Source organism: Arabidopsis lyrata (genome assembly GCF_000004255.2).
Source record: "Arabidopsis lyrata subsp. lyrata unplaced genomic scaffold ARALYscaffold_8, whole genome shotgun sequence".
Lineage (NCBI taxonomy): Eukaryota > Viridiplantae > Streptophyta > Magnoliopsida > Brassicales > Brassicaceae > Arabidopsis > Arabidopsis lyrata.
This window is the reverse complement of record NW_003302548.1, coordinates 1,716,780-1,735,172: the sequence shown is the minus strand read 5'-3', so window position 1 is coordinate 1,735,172 and position 18,393 is coordinate 1,716,780. Positions and strand designations below refer to the sequence as shown.

General features: G+C 35.4%; 3 protein-coding genes across 4 annotated transcripts in view; 1 reads left to right on the top strand and 2 right to left on the bottom strand.

The window, feature by feature from the left end:
- Window positions 1–2,864: 2,864 nt before the first annotated feature.
- LOC9299554 lies at window positions 2,865–5,792 on the bottom strand. Its single transcript, XM_021030503.1, has one exon. The coding sequence runs from the start codon at window positions 5,541–5,543 to the stop codon at window positions 3,027–3,029; it is 2,517 nt and encodes an 838-aa protein (XP_020886162.1). The 5' UTR covers window positions 5,544–5,792; the 3' UTR covers window positions 2,865–3,026.
- A 1,344-nt stretch (window positions 5,793–7,136) lies between these two features.
- LOC9301317 lies at window positions 7,137–10,121 on the bottom strand. Its single transcript, XM_002863431.2, has one exon. It carries the CDS (start codon window positions 9,961–9,963, stop codon window positions 7,351–7,353), a length of 2,613 nt encoding a protein of 870 aa, XP_002863477.1. The 5' UTR covers window positions 9,964–10,121; the 3' UTR covers window positions 7,137–7,350.
- The window catches only part of LOC9299552 (probable disease resistance protein At5g45490), a 31,278-nt gene continuing 22,959 nt past the window's right edge, over window positions 10,075–18,393 (top strand). Inside the window, exon 1 of one of the 2 annotated variants that reach the window (XM_021030519.1) lies at window positions 10,075–10,158. The gene's annotated coding sequence lies outside the window, so the exon portion shown is untranslated. Of the gene's footprint in view, window positions 10,159–15,715; window positions 15,734–18,393 lie in introns of those variants that run through there. The other variant, XM_002865194.2, reaches the window with a different exon arrangement.

Genomic DNA, 18,393 nt, shown 5'->3' with positions numbered 1-18,393 from the left:
GGGTAGTTCTAGATGGAATGAGCAGATTATAGATCAATATATTTGTGCTGAGGATAGGTCTCTGATTAAAACAATTAGACCATCCTTTACAGGAGCCGCTGATAGTATCTCTTGGATTTACACTAAAGATGGTAATTATACTGTTAAATCAGGATACTATCAACTGCGTAAACAAGCTGCCAATAGAAATATGACTAGCGATAGCTCTCAGAAACTCTTTTCCCAGATTTGGAAAATTAATGTGGAACCCAAAATCAAGCATTTTTGGTGGAGATGTCTGCATAACGCTCTTCCTGTTGCAGATAATCTCAAACAGAGGAAGCTGAGAGTTGACAATACTTGTCAAATATGTGGTGACTGCTCTGAAACGGTTAATCACCTGTTATTTCAATGCAAGGTCAGTAAAGAAGTTTGGAACCTGGCGCCTATATCATCCCCTCAAGGTGACTTTCTAAATACCCATTTTGTTTCTGAAAACATAGATATGCTGATGAAACTCAATGGTAAACAAGCAAATGTTGTGCAACTCTTTTGTATAATGGGGTGGAGATTATGGAAGCAGAGAAATGCTCTCATCTTTGAAAATAAAAGATGCTCTATTCCAGGTCTCATAAGTAAATCTTTGGTTGATTTATTCGTTTGGAATAAAGAAACCAATATAGATTTACTGAGAAATCACAACAATGAGCAGAACTTCTCTGGTTTTATTCCACAAACATTTGAAGAAGCTGTTCATCAATCTTCACAATACACTTGTTTTGTAGATGGTTCATGGGTCTCTTCATCGCAGCCAGCTGGTATTGGTTGGGCCCTTTATGACCAGACCGCAAGACTTATTGTAAAAGGATCTGCAGCTATCCCTCCAGTGATTTCGCCACTAGAGACAGAAGCTGAGGCGCTACGAATGGCGATCATGCAAATTCAATGTTTAGGCTACTCTTATGTCACTTTTTCTGGAGATTCTGCAGAGCTTTATCAACTTTTGGCGAAGCAAAACCCTCTGTATCTTCGAGATGGTCAGCATCATTCTGCAATCTCTACTTATATTAAAGACATAATGTCTTTGGCTGGACGGCAAGAGAATTACAAATTTAGTAAGATATCAAGAGAGGCAAATGATGTAGCAGATGTATTAGCTAAGTGTGCAAGAACTAAGAATCAAAGTTATGTAGTTTCCTGGAACATTGTACCTTAATATTATGAATGAAATGTTGAATTGCCGACAAAAAAAAAAAAAAAAAAAAAAATGTATCTGATATGTTTGTTTTTATATTACATGTTCAGATCGAAGATCCGGTAATTAAAAGAAAAGAAAAAACATGTTAGGAATAGTGATCATCATCCTTAACAGGATTGGTCTCGCTATATAACATGCCTCTTTTTTAGGCTGATGATTGTACCATAATATGATTCGAACATCTAGTGGTGTCTTGATGTTGATACTGGTTGATAGATTGGTACTGGTCTTGGTGTTGTGTTGATAGATGACATATCTCAACTGATCAACACTAAAACATTTATCTTCATGTTTATAAATTTGCAAAAACATTGGTGACATGTTGTTGTGTTTTTTTTTCTTGGGCAGGCACTGAAGGATGGAGAATACACATCATATGGTTGTGATTTGTGAACAAAGTGGAAATTAAACTGAAATGTGCAACTCAAGCCAAGGCCATTGTGTTAGATGTTGTTCATAGATTACTCGTATATTTTTATGACATTGTGCTAGAGATTACTTACATTTAACGTACATTGGCAGCTTTATCAATAAACAACAACCTTAGCTTGTTGTCAACTTGTCAATGTCACTAATTGATTGCATCGAGTTTTGCGGATGATCGGCAAGCTCACTACATTTTATTCCATCAAGGCTGGGGTGAGCCATCGGCATCGCAATGCCATGCTCACTACAGTTTATTCCACCTTTTTTCGCCGCCACCACCCTTCTCGATTCACGGCAACATCAGACAATTTATCAAATTACAATTTTTTTTTTTATTTTGTCAAACAAAAAACACTAGTAAAAATTGATAAATATACATATGAGAGAATAAGACCCATGGAAGGAAACAAAATCGAAACGAGAAAAATGTCATTTAAATCATCAGTTTACCATTTTCATTGGTTTAAGAGTATCTCCAACCAACCTCTATATTTGTCTCTAAACTCTATTTTAGAGGCAAATTTGCTCCAACCCACCTCTATTCTCACCTCTAAAATAGAGATCTCTATTTTTTTCTCTATATATATAGAGGTGAGAATAGAGAATCTCTATTTTTTCCTCTATAAATAGAGTTAAACTTTTTAGAGGAAAAAATAGAGGAACACATTGGAGTAAAAGTAAAGAAAACTTATCTCTATTATAGAAATAGAGCTAAAAATAAGGAAATACATTGGAGATGGTCTAAACCTTTAGTGAATTTTATTTTCTTTTCCCAATTGAAGGGTAAAAAAAAAAAAGCGTAACCCCCAAAAAAAAAAAAAAAATGTAAGCCTGAAATTGAATGGAAGGGACTAGGGAGAAGGATAGATCCAGCCATGGAAGAATCAGAGACGGAAACTAAAAAAGCTTTTCAAAGTATCAATGAGTTTTGTTTGTGAGATTTCAATTTGCGTTTGGGGTTTTGATTTCAGTGGATTTGATTGTGTGGTTCTTCTTCATTCTTCAGTCGTATCGAAGATCAATTAGATTGATTCGACTCTGCACATTGCAACATCTCTAGGCTATGTCTGTGTGTTGTTGGTTTCAAGGTCAGAATCTCCATTGGTTGAGGTACAGTGAGATAGATACTTCACTCATCTTTCGCAGGTTTGAAATGTGTAATCTGGACTCAGCTAGAATGATCTTAAAGCAATCTCATAACTTTTGTTGGAATATGAAAGGATATTTCGGATCATTTTTCATCACAAAAAGCATACAAATGTCATTATGCAGAAAAAAGTTCATTGTTTTGAGGAGAAAGTAGACAGGAATAAAAATGCAGAATGAATTTTAGATACTGGGAAATGTTGTTTCTTGCTCACTCTCACTTTCCTATAATGAGTTTGGCTCTGGCATCTCCTTTGTTGATCTGGAACTGATCTGTTAGTCCAAAGTGAGCCATTAGAAGCCACACGAAGTTTATGAGCTCACCTCCTCTGCTGAGTTGCTCTACGTGAGCCGTAGCGTCGCAATGACAAGCTGCATGACAGAGAAGTTCCACCCACACTTTACTCAGTATCTCCCATTTGTCTTTCTTGTGCGTCTTCTCCATCTCCGCAAGGTCTTTGGCTAGCTTGCTCGCGTCAAACAACACAGACTTGCTTCGATCTCCCTTCACGTCCATTGGTTCAAATCCAGTTTCGACGTCTAGAATATTTATGGTGGCTATCTTCACGCTTCTCTTGTCCTCGATATGCCTCCTCTGGAAAAACTTGTCAGCTTCAGCCAATGTGTCTCTGAATCTGATCTTCCCAATTCCAGCAACCTCGGACATCAGACCGGGTTGCAAGATCAGGAGATACATCATGTAGTCTGAGATGATTTTGCTGAACTCGCGGTTACTGTAATGCTTGCATTGTTCATCATAGCCCTCTGGGATAGTCTCTTTCTCATGTTGTTGGTAACAGAGCTCAGTTGCGATGTGCCACATCAAAAGACTCTGATCATAATCGACCTTTGTGACATAGCGTACCAGTTTTTCACGTTCTGCATCCTCTGGCAGGTTCTCTCTTAAAGTCCATTCTCCCCGAGCCAAAGATATCCTTTTGGCATTTTCAGGACTGTCTCCATACTTTGATTTGTTTCTCAGCTCTTCAAACATGAACGTCCACAATTCTTTCGTCATGGGCTCTCCGTGTACAAATAGCGTCTTGTGGACCTTATCAAGCGTATCCGAGATGTCGAAGAGCTCGCTGAGGATATCCCACACAGATTTGATGAAATGAGGGATGCGGGATAGGAACTTGAAGTAGATAGGGTAAATCCAACGACGAGCAAAAGAAGATTTTCTTGATAATGCATTGACTTTGTGGCTGATCCACTTGTGCACATAATTGATGAAATTGACAATCCATCGTCGAAGTGTTTGGATGATGAAGTTGAGTTTTTCGAATGGGAAAGCTATGATGTTCCATGAGTAGCGGCGGAAACTACCTCTGGCATCGTGGATCCGATTTACTTCTGCTTTTGTGGCATACGCTAAAAAGTTGAATACATTGATGCTTCCACACCACCTCCGGAAGAAGAATGGCGTCGAGAGCACCTCATGCTTCTGCACTGTTGAACACTTTTTATAATCTTTTTTAAGACAGGCGGTACACTTATGCGTACCTTTCCCGTGGCATTCTTGCGTCTTCCAACGCAGCTGTCTTATACTAAGTAACCAGTTGAAAACCTTATCTATCGAGGACGATAGAGCCTTGTCGGGGTTGTCCTTTAAGCTACGTAGTGCAGCACACGTCCAGTCGGAGAACAGAAACAAGAGGATGGATATGAAATCCAAAGCTACACCAACTGCAAACAGCGTGTAGGTAACCACAACATCAGCACCATGAAATTGTATGTCTTTCTTGGGTTTCTTATGAAAGAGGATGAATGCAGCCACCAGGGTGCCAGAAGCAAGGATGCGTGAGACAGTTCCAATAAAGGTATGAAGAACCGCGATCTTGGTGAATAGAGCATCATAAAGGAAACCAAGCTCAATCTCAATGATCCTCAAAGCTTCCTCTGAATCATTCAAATTCTCAAAGATCTCTAGGCTCTCGTCGCGCTCCCTGAAGCTGAAGATAAGGTTGACCACAAGGCCCTTGAATGTGTTGAAGAATTTGTAAGCATACTGAGCAATCTCAAGATGAGTCAAATCTTTTCTTTTTGTGTCCGAGGCCAGTGATGGATGCTCTAACTTCTTAGGCCTATTTTCTTTGTCAGGCTCATCAATCAGAATGATCTTGGTGGGTAGTCTTGCCTCTTTCTTGGCCTTGTACTCCTCCATGAGCTTGGCGTAGTTTGGTCCTGGATCTGGTGCTTGAATCATAGAGTCCCTAAACTTGTCCAAACTGGCACTATACAAAGCCGTTGTCCTCTCCAGATACTTTATAGTCCCAGAAACGAACACTAATAGTATAATCACCCAAAGGCTATTGGGGAGAGACATGAGAACGACATAGACACCAGCAATTGCCTGAAAGACAAGCCCAAAGACATGTCGGAGCCAGAGAGCGTTATCTTCAAGCGCGAAAGCTGTGATTGTATCTGGTCCACCAAGATGCAAGAGCAAGAATGGTGCCCATAAAGCCATGAGCTTTTTGTCCTGTGGAGGGGCACCAGGTTTGAGATCTTTACCTTGGTTCTTGGAGATGAGACCAACAGCGAAATTAGCAGACCAATCTGCTAAGAGATAAGAGGACCAAACGAGCACGATCAAGAGCCTTCTTGGTGTGCGTTTCCTTAGAGGAGAGAAGCAAATGAGAATGGCTTGAAGGGTAAGACTTAGAATGACTGCTCCTCTTATGTTCCATCTGTCCCAAACATCTTTGATGTGTTTTGGTATCACGTTCACCATTTTTGCTCTCTCTGAGGAAAAAAGATAGAGCTTCTTCCTTCTCTCTCTTTCTCTCTCTTGGATTCACTTGAGAAATTTGGGGTTCTTTCTTTTCTCTCTCTTGATGTGGTTCTTCTCTTTGTTTCTCTCTCTCTCTCTCTTCTGGTTATTGAGATATTTTTTTCTCAGATTTACTTGAAAACTTTGGGGTTTGTGGAATGTTTTTGGGAAGCCATTGATGTTGTTCTTTTTTTGTATATATTTTTTTTTTACCAGAAGCTCACTGGGGGAAGAAGAAGAAAGACGACTCAGCAACTCAGGTAATATTTATTTATTTATTTTGCAAAATAATAATTTTTGTAATTTGCATTTTCGTCAATTATTCTTGCAATTTGTTTATTAAAAAAGTTACTGTTGGTATGCAAACCGTAAAAATATTCTTTAATTTCTTTTTTTAATCAAAATTAGTCATTTTTGTTTTTGGCGGGGGGTTCAGAGACGACTTAGACCATCATTAATGGTAGTCTCTTAGGAAGATCTTAGAAAAAATTTTTAGCTTAAAATAGATAAAAATAAAGCAAATATCTTAAAATTGTTAAGAATGTCTCTTAGCTAAGAGACATTTGGTGGGTTAAAAAGTGTTTCTTAGCTAAGTGTCCATCATCTAATGCTAAGAGCCAATATTAAGAGACTACCAATAATGTTGCTCTTAGCTATTGGTCTTTTTTTTATTCATATTTTGATACTAATAAATATGTTGAATAGTTGATCAAAAAAAAAATATATATATATATATATACATGTTTTTTTTTTGGTGAGATATATATATATATATATATATATATATATATATATGTTGAATAATAGTTAGTTGAGCTCGCGTCGTTTTAGTAAAAGTATACAATAATCCACTAAACTCAGATTTGAATGGTTAGACTATGATGTTTGGGATGGTTATAATAATATTATTAGGTTTAACCATAGTTATAACTTATGTTATTTTAAAGACTGTCCCGGGTTAGTCTTTTCTTAAGTTGAGTCATTCATTATTTAGTGACTATTGATTGAGGCATTGACCAAAAGAAATAATGAAGATTCAACCATACTTCTATAGCTGGCAGAATTTATTTACATATATATATATATATATATATATATATATATATATATATACACTTTTCTTGTCTACTAAATAAATTATTTGAGGTTCATTTAATGAAATTCTGTACATAAAATTGAGTTTTGAAACTCTTCAACCAATACATTAAATTAGTCCAACTAATAATTTCGTTAAATTAATGTTTTCGTGAAGAGTTCACATCTGGAGTTATTTTATTTTAAACATACTAACGAATTTTACTGTATTTATGTTTTGTACAGATGGAAATTTTTTTTACCGTTGGAAACAATTTTATTGAGAGTTCAGGACAAAATCTAGAATGGTTGCTTCACTTCTGATTCTAAAGTTTTTCTCTGATCGGATGATGTTCACGATTGCTGCTTCATAAATGGTGGATTCAAAGAGCTTATATTCTTGTTCTAGTGCTTCTAATTGGAATTTGAAGGTCCTTGTTTACAGAGAGAGTTGTCTTTTTTGGTTGTATAGAGTATCAGTGGAATCAATCAAGCTCACATAAATGAATGTATCAGTGACAGAAGAAGGACATGAGTTACAACAATGCAGATGATTCAAGAACAGATAGTTTTACTGGCAATGGTATGATAGCTGCAAACAGTTCAAGACATAACTCTTTAAAACAAAAAACACAGTGGAAGCAAATGAGGGAAACTAATGTTGCTGCTACTTTTGTTGCTTATTCGATGATGATCACTTGCCTATAATCAGTTTGGCTCTGGCATCTCCTTGGTTGATTTGGAATTGGTCTCCTAGTCCAAAATGAGCCATCAATAGCCAAACAAAGCTTATGAGTTCTCCTCCTTTGCTTAGCTGAGCTGCGTGTTCTATAGCGCCACACTTTGTCGCTGCATAAGAAAGCAACTCAACCCACACTTTGCTCACTATTTCCCACATCTCTGTGTTGTTCTCCTTGTTCTTGCTTAAACCCTTAAGCTCTTTCGCCAGCATGGCCCCATCAAACAGGACGGATTTGCTTCTATCTCCTTTCACGTCAATGGGCTCAGCTTTTACTGGAACCGCCACAGATAAAATTGCGTCGCTGGCTTCCTTAGGGGCCTTCTTTGCGGATATCCCCATGATATGCCTCCTATCGAAGAACCTCTGAGCCTCCTCGCATGTGTCTCTGAATCTTATCTTTCCAATACCCACAACAGCTGACATCAGAGTGGGTTGCATCATTAGGAGGTACATCATGTAGTCTGAGAGAATTTTACTGTACTCACGGTTGCTATGATTCGCTTCAGTGCCGTCTTCTGTCTGGTATAAGAGCTCAGTGGCAATATGCCATACAAGAAGGCTCTGATCATAATCCATTTCCATCACATAGCGTAGAAGTTTATCACGTTTTTTTTCTGTTTCTGGGTCACCTTGTATGTCGCGCAGAGTCCAGTCACCTCTAGCTGAAGATACCCTCATGGCGCTTTCAGAGTCGTCAGCAAAACGGGATTTGGCTTTAACCTCTCTGAATATGTGTTCCCACATATCCAGGGTGAGGCGATCACTGGATGTGTAGAACACCTCATCTAGCTGAGCTCGGATGCCAAAGAACTCCATAAATCTTTTTATCCCGCGTCCAGGTAGACTAGGAAAGAAAAATATGCAGACGAAGCTTAACCTAATGTACTCTTCATTCCACTTTGGGTGATTCTTGCAGAAGCGACTTATTTTACCGTCAATCCACTTGAAAGTCTGATGAATTGTCTTTTTTGTGACTCTAAAACAGGATTGAATGACACTTCCAAATTTTGTGAATGTGGGGCCAATGTAAAGGATGTTGATAAGCTTGTCAAAGGCGATGTGTATCAAACCCTTGGTATGGTGGATTCGCTTCGGTTTTAAACATAAGCAGTATTCGATCAGGTTGTGTGCATGTACATACTCAGACCACCTGCGATACATGAAACTCGTGTCGAGTACTCTATGACATGGTATTTTCTTGGCACTCTTGTCGGGCACTTCAAGACCTGGTGTTTCGCTGGTACTCTTGTCGAGAACTTCATGAGACTTCTCTGTCTTCAACTTCCTGACCCAGAGAATCCAATTAAGAAACGGTGTTTTCTTGGTACTCGTGCCAGGCACTTCATGAGACAGTGTCTTCTTGTAGCATTTATCATATTCCTCCGTCTTCAACTCCCTGACCCCGAGAATGTTGTTAAGAATCCAGTTAAGAATGTGGTCGGACCAGGTGTCTGGATCGTCCACCTCATCCTTCATCTTCCTCAATCTGACAAACGTCCAATCAGATGCACAGAACATGATAAGGGCGATGGAATCCAGAGCTATTCCTCCTAACAGCAATGCGTAAGTAAGGCCAACATCAAATCCACTATAATCTTTCTTGCTCTTGTATTGAAAGATGCGTAGAGCTGCTATAAGGCATCCCAGGGCAATGAACCTGAAGATGAATCCTATCCAATTATGCAAGATCTCGGCTTTCGTGTACAGAGCTGCGTAGATAAAGTTGAGCTCAACCTCTAAGATTCTTAAAGCTTCATGTGCTTCCAGCGAGTCAAAGAATCTCTTGCTCTCAGCTCGTTGTTGAAATGTAAAGATGAGATCAACCACAAGACCTTTAAAGATATTGAAGTACTTATAGGCGTACTGGAGAATATTGAGTGGAGTCAGCTTTTCAGGCCTGACCTGAGCACTGGCTTTTGGATCTTTCTCAGGCTCTCCAATCTTGATAATCTGTGTAGGCATCTTCATATCTTTCTTGGCTGCGTATTCTTCCATGAGCTTCGCGTAGTTTGGTCCAGGATCAGGCCGCTGAATCATGGAATCCTTGAACTTGTCAAGACTCGCCAGGTACAAAGCTAAAGTCCTCTCGACATACTTGATCACTCCGGTCGCAAACACCAGCAAAGTGGCTTTCCAAAGAGCATTGGGTAGCGATTGCAAAAGCACGTAAACGGTTGCAACGGATTGAAAGAAAAGACCCAACAAGTGCCTGAGCCATAGCTCGTTATCTTCAAGGGCAAGGGCAGTGATTGTATCTGGACCACCGAGATGCAAGAGCAAGAAAGGAACCCAGAAAGCAAACAATTCGGCGCTCTTTTTCGGGTCTCCGGGTTTTGGATCATTTCCTTGACTGTCTGAGATTTGTCCGGCGGCGAAATTGGCCGACCAATCAGCAAGAAGGTAAGCTGACCAAATGAGAAAGAGTAAAGCTTTTTTGGATGAGCGTTTTCTTTGAGGTGCAAAGAAAATGAGAAATGTTTGAAGGCTGAGACTGAAGATTAAGGTACTTCGAATGCTCCATTCGTCCCAAATGTCCTTGATAGGCTTTGGGATTGCGGTCACCATCTTCAAATTGATTTGTTGGAACAGACAAGAACTGATGGAGGCTTATGAGATCCAACACAGATACATCTAAAGAGTTTGACTTCTTTCTTTTTCTGGTTTTTTTTTTGCTTTTGAGGCTTTTTTATTTTTTTTTGTGTGTGAAGGTTTGAATTATTCTGGTTGGACAGCCATTGGAGGCTTCTTGGAGACCTTGAGGTCAGTCAAACTCAAACATGTTCTTACAGGTCTCAAGTCTTTTTTTTTTAGGTTTTATTGTTGTATGATTTTTTGAAATTTTATCTGATTCTTGTCTGCTGTTAATTTTTACTTTTTACCTCGTTTTTAAGAAGTGAATTATTCAAAGCGCTCACTGGTTCACTGACCACGAAATGAGACGAATTATATTTGTTTTGTTAAAGTTATAGTTATACTATCTATCAATCTATCATAGATTGTTTTTTTTTTTCTAGAAAATTATATCTTCTTTGCTATATTATTTATTTAAACTAATTGTTGAGGGTTTAATGGAATTAACCTAAATATTTTATCTAATAATTTCTCTTGTCTTTTTCCTTTCATCTCCTTAAAATCACATGGTTAAAGAATGATATATCTTTAACAAAAAAGAGTGAGATATGTTTAATTAAATACTAGATGTTAACCCGCGGTAAACCGCGGGCCTATATTTTTATTAAATAAAAAAATTAATATCTTTTATTTTAAGGCTTTCTTTTATATATATTATTGTTTTTTATATTTAAATGTATATATAGAGATATGTATATATCTATATATTGTAGGATTAGTATATTTTAAGTTCATTTTTGAAAATATAGAGATAGAGAAAATTATATAGTTCATTACCACGGTATACCGCGAGACTATATTAAAAAAAAAATTAAAATGTAATTTTTTTGAAGATTATCTATAGATATAAACTATCATTTTGTGTTTTTTTAAATATACATATATATATATATATATCTATATATTATATATAGTGTACAGTTAGTATGTTTTACGTTTTAATTTTTAAAATATAAATACAAAAACATAAATTCATTAAGTAACGATATATGGCGGATATAGTTTGAATCTTTTTTGTGTTAGGTTTGAATATATTAACATTCTTGACTTTACATATTTCATCAAGGAAAAAAAAATGTTGTCCTCATTAATAAAGATTATGAGTAAATTGCATAATAATCTAAAACAACATATTATTCAGTATACATAAATAATCTTTATATCTTTGCTAATAATTTTTTTTTGTGGTTAATCTAATTTATAACTAAACAAATTATTTATTACCAACATGAGTTTGGTTTATAGTATGTAAAATAGCAAAATGAGTTTGTTAAAGAAGGAATATTAAAGTAACCATAATTTAATTAATGTACTTTAAAATAAATATATTTGGAAAACGAATTACTTAAAATTTGATAAATATAACTATATCAAATTAAATAATATAAAATTAATTCAGTTCTTTTACTAAAATAAATTTACCTACATCAAATTATACATATATAAAAAAAATGTTTTTTTTGGATAAAAGGTTTGCAATTGGACTTTAAAAAATAAAACTATTACAGCCCCGGCAGGTTTATGGGTTAAGTCCAGTAAATACATGAGAATGACCAAATATGAACAAACCATAGTGTTTAGTGAAGCATCAAATCAGTCGTTTGGTGGAAAAAAAAAAGTGGAAATAAATATCTGAAACCAGTCGGCGATATGTTCGACGGCAAGTCTTTACAATCACCAAACCTCTTCCGTCGAATTTTCACTCTGCGTTTTTCTCCCGTCGCCGTCGAACATGTGAGATGTCTCTCCACTTCCATCACCGAAGATGCATTCGAGCAATCTTCTTCTCGAGGAACCGATCATGATGGCTTCAATCCTCAAGCCTTTCAAATCGGTGAGCTCTCTTACTGCTCGATGCTTTAGTATCCCGTTCTTAATCGATTTGCAATTTCGCATGGATCGATTGCCCACCAAGCATTCAATTTGTTTGTAGAGGTTCCTCTGATCTTTTTTTTATATGTATTTCTCAAAATTTCTTCCCGCATTGACTCAGATCGTCGGAACTCTCGGTCCCAAATACCGATCCGTCGAGGCTCTATCCGGCTGTCTCAAAACCGGCATGTCTGGTACTAACCATCGCCCCCAACTGTTTGTGTTTTTCCAGTTTGCTAACTTGATTTGGGTTCGATTTCACTGATAACTTACTCATGGTTCTGTCATTAGTGGCTCCAGTCGATTTCAGTTGGGGAGATGCTGATTATATCACCAGGAGACAATGGATAATCTCAAGGTTTTTGTAAGGAGCTCTAAGAAGCTTTGTGTTAGTATAAGCTTTCTCTGAATTTTTTATCTAGTGGATTTTTATTTATTTGTTATATGCATTTGAAGCGAATAACATGTTAGCTATAGATAAAGCAAAAAACCCCATACATGTTAGCTTTCTCCAAACTATGCTAACTACTTTACATCATAGGATTGTCTAGCCAAGCTAATAACAAAGTGCATATCTAGGCGATGGCGATAACTATAAAAATGTTTACGATTAGGAAGATAAGTATTCATTATCTTTCATCCTATAATGTGCTATTTATACTATCTAAATTGTGAAACTAAAGAACATTATGCTTTTCTTCGCAGGTGAGAGTAAAGTCTATGAAACAACTAATCAAAGTAGCATTAAAACTTCATAATTTGTCTCTGCCACAAAGGTTAGTAACAAATAACAGAACCATAAGTTGTAAGGAATATGGGATAGTAGAAGATTATAATTTATTAGTTTTCAGTGTTGATTGGTCGAAATACTGATGTCTAATCAAAATATGTCTAGAGCATTAGATAGATAACTTACATAATGAAATTAAAAAGCAAAGAAACACTAATACTATCTTTATTACTACACATAACATATCAATGATTATACTTACTATTGATATAGCTCTTAACTCATTCTATTCACTGGTGGAGAAAAAGAAGAGAGCCAACAAAGTTATTGGAGGTACCGTACCGATATGCGGGATCAAGTTAGAGTTTATACAGGTTAGTAAATAAATAACATTCAGTCAGCTAAAACAAATACGTGCATATAGAATAGTAATCTTTTCAATGTTGGTAGATAAAATATATAATGAAATTGGGTACACCTCGCCATATCACTGTTTGACTAAATTGAAAAAACATAAACAGTTCTTCATGTCGTTGAAAAAGATATGGTTGATTCTTTGCTTTACTTTGACTCAATTGATTGGCAATGAGTCACCTGCAATTATAAATTGACACATGTTTAGCTTTTACATTACTGAATGGTTTTTTTTTTTCAAACCATAATTGAAATACACAGAAAATAAAGTTAAGGTTTACATACCTTCTCGGAGGCTATTGTCAAAACTTTTTGGCAATAAGCGAGTCAGTTGATATTCTGGAAAACCTCCTTGAAAACAACATTTGGTGGGCAAATGCTTTGTGTGTTCGATGGTGTGATGAAAGGTGAAGCTAATGAGTATATATAGGCGTGTGACAGTGTTCTAAAAAGCGGTCTAGGCGGTCGCCTAGGCCCCGACTAGGCGCTAGGCTCTTATGCGACGCCTAGATAACCGCCTTGACCGCCTAAAATTACACAGTTCCGATTTTGTATAGTAGTAAATAATTTCTTTAAATTACTCGGTATGAATATTTTTGTTTGGAAGAAATAAGGATAATGTAAATATAAATAAATGTTTTATCTAATTTTTGTTTATAATTTCATAATTTTTAGTTTTATATAGATATTTTATATAACTTTTATATATAATATCATATTTATAATATTTTATGTTATAAACGTCTAAACCGCCTAAAAAATCGCCTAGGCCCCGATTAGGTGGGCAAATGCTTTGTGTGTTCGATGGTGTGATGAAAGGTGAAGCTAATGAGTATATATAGGCGTGTGACGATTAGGTTACGAAATTCGTGGTAGCGAAGGAAAATATCTTTGCAACCTTAACTAAATTCGAATCAAATCTTTGTAATCGATTTATTTTAGGAATATGCTGCAGTTCCGATTTTGTATAGTAGTAAATAATTTCTTTAAATTACTCGGTATGAATATTTTTGTTTGGAAGAAATAAGGATAATGTAGATTTTTAGGAAGATTGTGGCTAGAATTTTGGCAAATATGTGAAAATCGTTTTTGATTTCAAATTATTAACTTAAATAGAGATGAAATGAGGATTGTTGAGATATTTTTAGAGATTGTGTCGTTTGTTTAAGATATGTTAGGGAGTAATTAGTTGAGAGAAAAAATATCCGAATATAGATTATAGAAAAAAAGAACCTATTAATGTGGGAAGAAGTTAAGGAAAAGAGTTTAAATGAGTGATTAAAGAGATAATGTCGTTTATTTATTTATTACAAACTTCCTTAATTGTCTTATCTAGGATCTGAATATAATTAAACCGGGTAAAACCCGGATTCAAAAGAGTTTATGCAAAAAAACCCTGTAAAAATGTATATGTAGATACCATTACGAGGTTATCTCAAATGCCCTTGGATATTGGAATGAGTGACAACTGAAAAGTTTTGCACATGTGAGAATACTTGTTACTTCTCCAAGAAACCAGTTTAATTAAATTAAGATTTCCTTTAAAAGAAATTCTAATTATATATATTATCTTCAAACCTTTATAGTAATATTTATACTTTTTTCCTTTATACTCTTTTTTTTTTTTATGTTTACAACAGGATTGTATTTAAGTAAAAAGACAGCACTTGACAATTAATCGGATTTTTTCCCGGCAACCAAAAATGGAATTAAATATCGAATTATTTGTTGACAATACTTTTCGCTTCGTCATTTTGTAATGAAAATCACGTTTTCTCGTGGAACCTACTTGGTAGCAATTATTGTCACATGACGTAGCCAGTAACGTTAAATTCGAATGGATAGAACGTATGGGGCTATGGCTAATTGGGTATGGGTCACTTATTTTCTCCAGATATACTAGATCATTTAAATTCCAAAATAAATTAAAATTTCCTCACCAATCCTAATATTTTAATTTTATATTTACCAAAATATATATTTTCTCACGTCTTTGTCTCATGTGATGACAAAATTTACAAAAAGCTAGTTTGGATATTAAATTTTATATTATAATAATTACAGCTGGACATAAACTAAAAAAATATGTTACACTTGCGTTGGATGTATCATTAACCATGGTAGAGTCGGGCATTTGAAGCTTTTAAAATATAGTATCGACGACTTTGGTATGTTAATATAACGATGACTTTAGAGATCAAGGTCTTTTAATATTATTTTCCTAACAATACATTTATGTATATATCAACGTGGGAACGGTGTATTTTGTCGCTATTTTTTTATGCAAACAATTTGTGATTATGCATTGTTGAAAGCTTTTGCCTTCTTGGCACTTCTTGCAATAATTAAACACGTCGTTGTTAAAAAGTAAATAAAATACGTCAATTTGTTTTTAGATACTTGATTTTTTTTCTCTCTTAAATGATAAAAGCTTATTTGTTCTTCAAAGCTTGTGCATACATGAAATAATTCGTTTTTTTTTCGTCTAGATTTATTATTAATTGCAAATTATGAGAACTGTTACATAGACGATTCTACAACTGACAATTCCTTCCGATCCTTACTAGATCTACGACAGACTACACTTCTTTTTTCGTGATCTTGATGAATACCTTCAATAATCCACGACCTGGCAACACTTCCTTCTCTGCGTAGAATCCTGGCGAACGGCTATAATTGTACATCGCTGTAGATCTCTTACACACTTGTCTTCATTAATCTGCAAATTTGTTAATAAATCGCAATATCTGGGATTCGAACCTCAGACATCTTGGTGTAGAAGCATTAATCAATCATTGGTCAACCAATAGGCCAAAGGAGCTTCCACAAAATAATTCGTTTTTCTAATTTTTTTTTTAAAACAATACTTGATTTTATTTTTTGCCGGCAATTGGTTTTATCTCTACAATAATTATTTGAGAAGTAGAAACGCACCATATTGAAAGTTAGGGCATTGGAGGCCTGTGGTTAAAAGTTAGAATGATTTGTCCTAAACACCCTTAATGAATTGTTCTTCTCGAAATTTCTCCTTCTTCGTAATTAGGGGTATATAAGTCTAATCGTGTGTTGATCTCTATAATAATGTCCTAAACACCCTCAATTTCGAAATTTTTTGTTCTTAATTGCTAGGGGTATATAAGGCTAATCGTGTTTTGAGATGATTAGTCTTAATCACCCTTAATTTTTTTTTTATATAGTGTAATCGTTGGGGATACGAATGTCATAATGTCTCGACTTTAAGGATTATGGAATCTTAGCTTTAATTTATTTGTTTATTTTTTGGATAAATTCTATATCTTAGTAGTTAATATTCGTTTTTGTTAGTTTTCTGATTTAGTTTCTAATTAAAAAGTTAAATTTCTTAAGATAATGATTGATGTTTGCCCTAATCTTAAAGCTATATATATTGTTGATCGGTGAGAATTAGGTATTATTTTTTCTGTGCCCATTAGATAGTTTTCACCGTTATGATTTTTTTATACAGCTACGATTCTGATGAATCAAATTGTTTGTCATGCAAATACTGTTTTTATTTACCTTTAGACGTCGTGTGCATATTGTTTGTTGTTTGTTTTATTTTTTGCATTAATTCGTTGATTTATTGTTTTGCTGATTTGATTCTTTTGATATGTGTTTCAGTTTTGTAGAACGTGGGAGGTTCCATCGAGAAAGCTTTCGGACGAAGATGGTTTTGACGAGAACAGAACGAGGTTTGGAAAGGTATTTCTATAGATTTGGTTTGTATATTTTACATATATTTACCTATTTTAATGTTTGTGTTTCTTTGTGTTATATTATATATTTTTATATGCGATTTTATTGCGTATTAGTTGTCCCTGCATTCATAATTTTTTTCAGCATATATTTTGGATTTTTATTATGTTTTTTTAACCTCTCAGGTTACAATGAGATGTGGGCATACGATCATCAAAGCGTGTTTGTTTCATCGTACAAAAAGTCAGTCTCTAATCTAAACTATATTTTGTATTTATCATGAATTTACATGCTTTTCTTTTTGATTGCTAGAAACCCTAACGTATATTTACTTTCTAAAACACAGAAATATGTTTTGAAGCTCACGAAAAAACAGAGGTTGCTCGCTCTAATGTCATTATCGTGCAAGTTATCGTCTCCGGTGGCTCTCTAAATCGAGATCGATGTCGAGATTGCAAAGGTATGTCTATCGTGATAAAATTGTAAAATAGAGAGTTTCTTGTGACTGTTCGTGCTGATTCTCTTAGTATTGAGTTTTCGAAAGCTTGCCATGGATGGAAGATGAGCTTTCGGGAGTGTGTTGAAGTATAGGTACAATTCGTTTTTGATTGCATGGACTGCTTTTGAATTTGAGTAAAATTTCGTGAGTTTTAGAGGTCATATATCAATATTGCAGTCTTCTCCTTACTTGAATTGTAGTTTATATTTGAAAATTACACATCGAATAGTTTTATGATACAAATTTTCTTTTTCTCATTGGTCTATAAGTAGTGTGTCTTTTGTAAGATTTGAAAAGAAGAGTATTTTTGTGATGCTTTAAGTGGCACAATCTCAGTGGAGACGTTTTATAATATTTAAGTGTTGTGGTGTTTGCAGAAGAAAAGCTTCAAACTTGCAAGTGATGGCTTCAGGAAAGACACCTGGACTGACTCAGGAAGCTAATGGGGTTGCAATTAATAGACAAAATGACAATGATGTATTTGACGACATGAAACAGCGGTTCCTCGCCTTCAAGAAGCATAAGTACTTTTGCTTTTGCTTTTTCAATGGTTTATAAATTACTTCAAGAAGCGTAAGTAGCAGAACCAATTTCTTCAGTCTTTTGCTTTTTCAATGGTTTATAAATTACTTTTTGCCTTTCTGTTTCTCCCCACCTTATGATATACTCTTGAGCAGGGATAACTTAGAACACTACAAAAATTTGGCAGATGTTCAAGCTCCGAAGGTACCTTTACAATTTACAAATGCTTATTATTGTTCACGGAAGGCTTGAAATATCTTCTGTGGTTTAAATTTTGTCTGGAGAAAGGAATTGTTGCTAACAGTGTAAGCAACAGTTTCTGGTGATCGCTTGTGCAGACTCTAGGGTTTGTCCTTCTACTGTCCTGGGATTCCAACCGGGTGATGCATTCACTGTTCGCAACATTGCAAATTTAGTACCTTCATATGAGGTATAACATTTAGTGCATGCTACCATTTTGGTTTTATGGCATGGTTCACATTTTGACATTTTTGAATTTGCCTGTTGCGTGAAGTCGGGACCTACTGAAACCAAAGCTGCTCTAGAGTTCTCTGTGAATACTCTTAATGTAAGCATTTGTTTTTTTTTTTAGTTTTGTTGTTACTGCAGCGGA

Bases quoted from the DNA above. Each gene is read 5' to 3' on its own strand.
- LOC9301317 (XM_002863431.2), bottom strand. From the start codon at position 9,963: ATGGTGACCGCAATCCCAAAGCCTATCAAGGACATTTGGGACGAATGG.
- LOC9299554 (XM_021030503.1), bottom strand. From the start codon at position 5,543: ATGGTGAACGTGATACCAAAACACATCAAAGATGTTTGGGACAGATGG.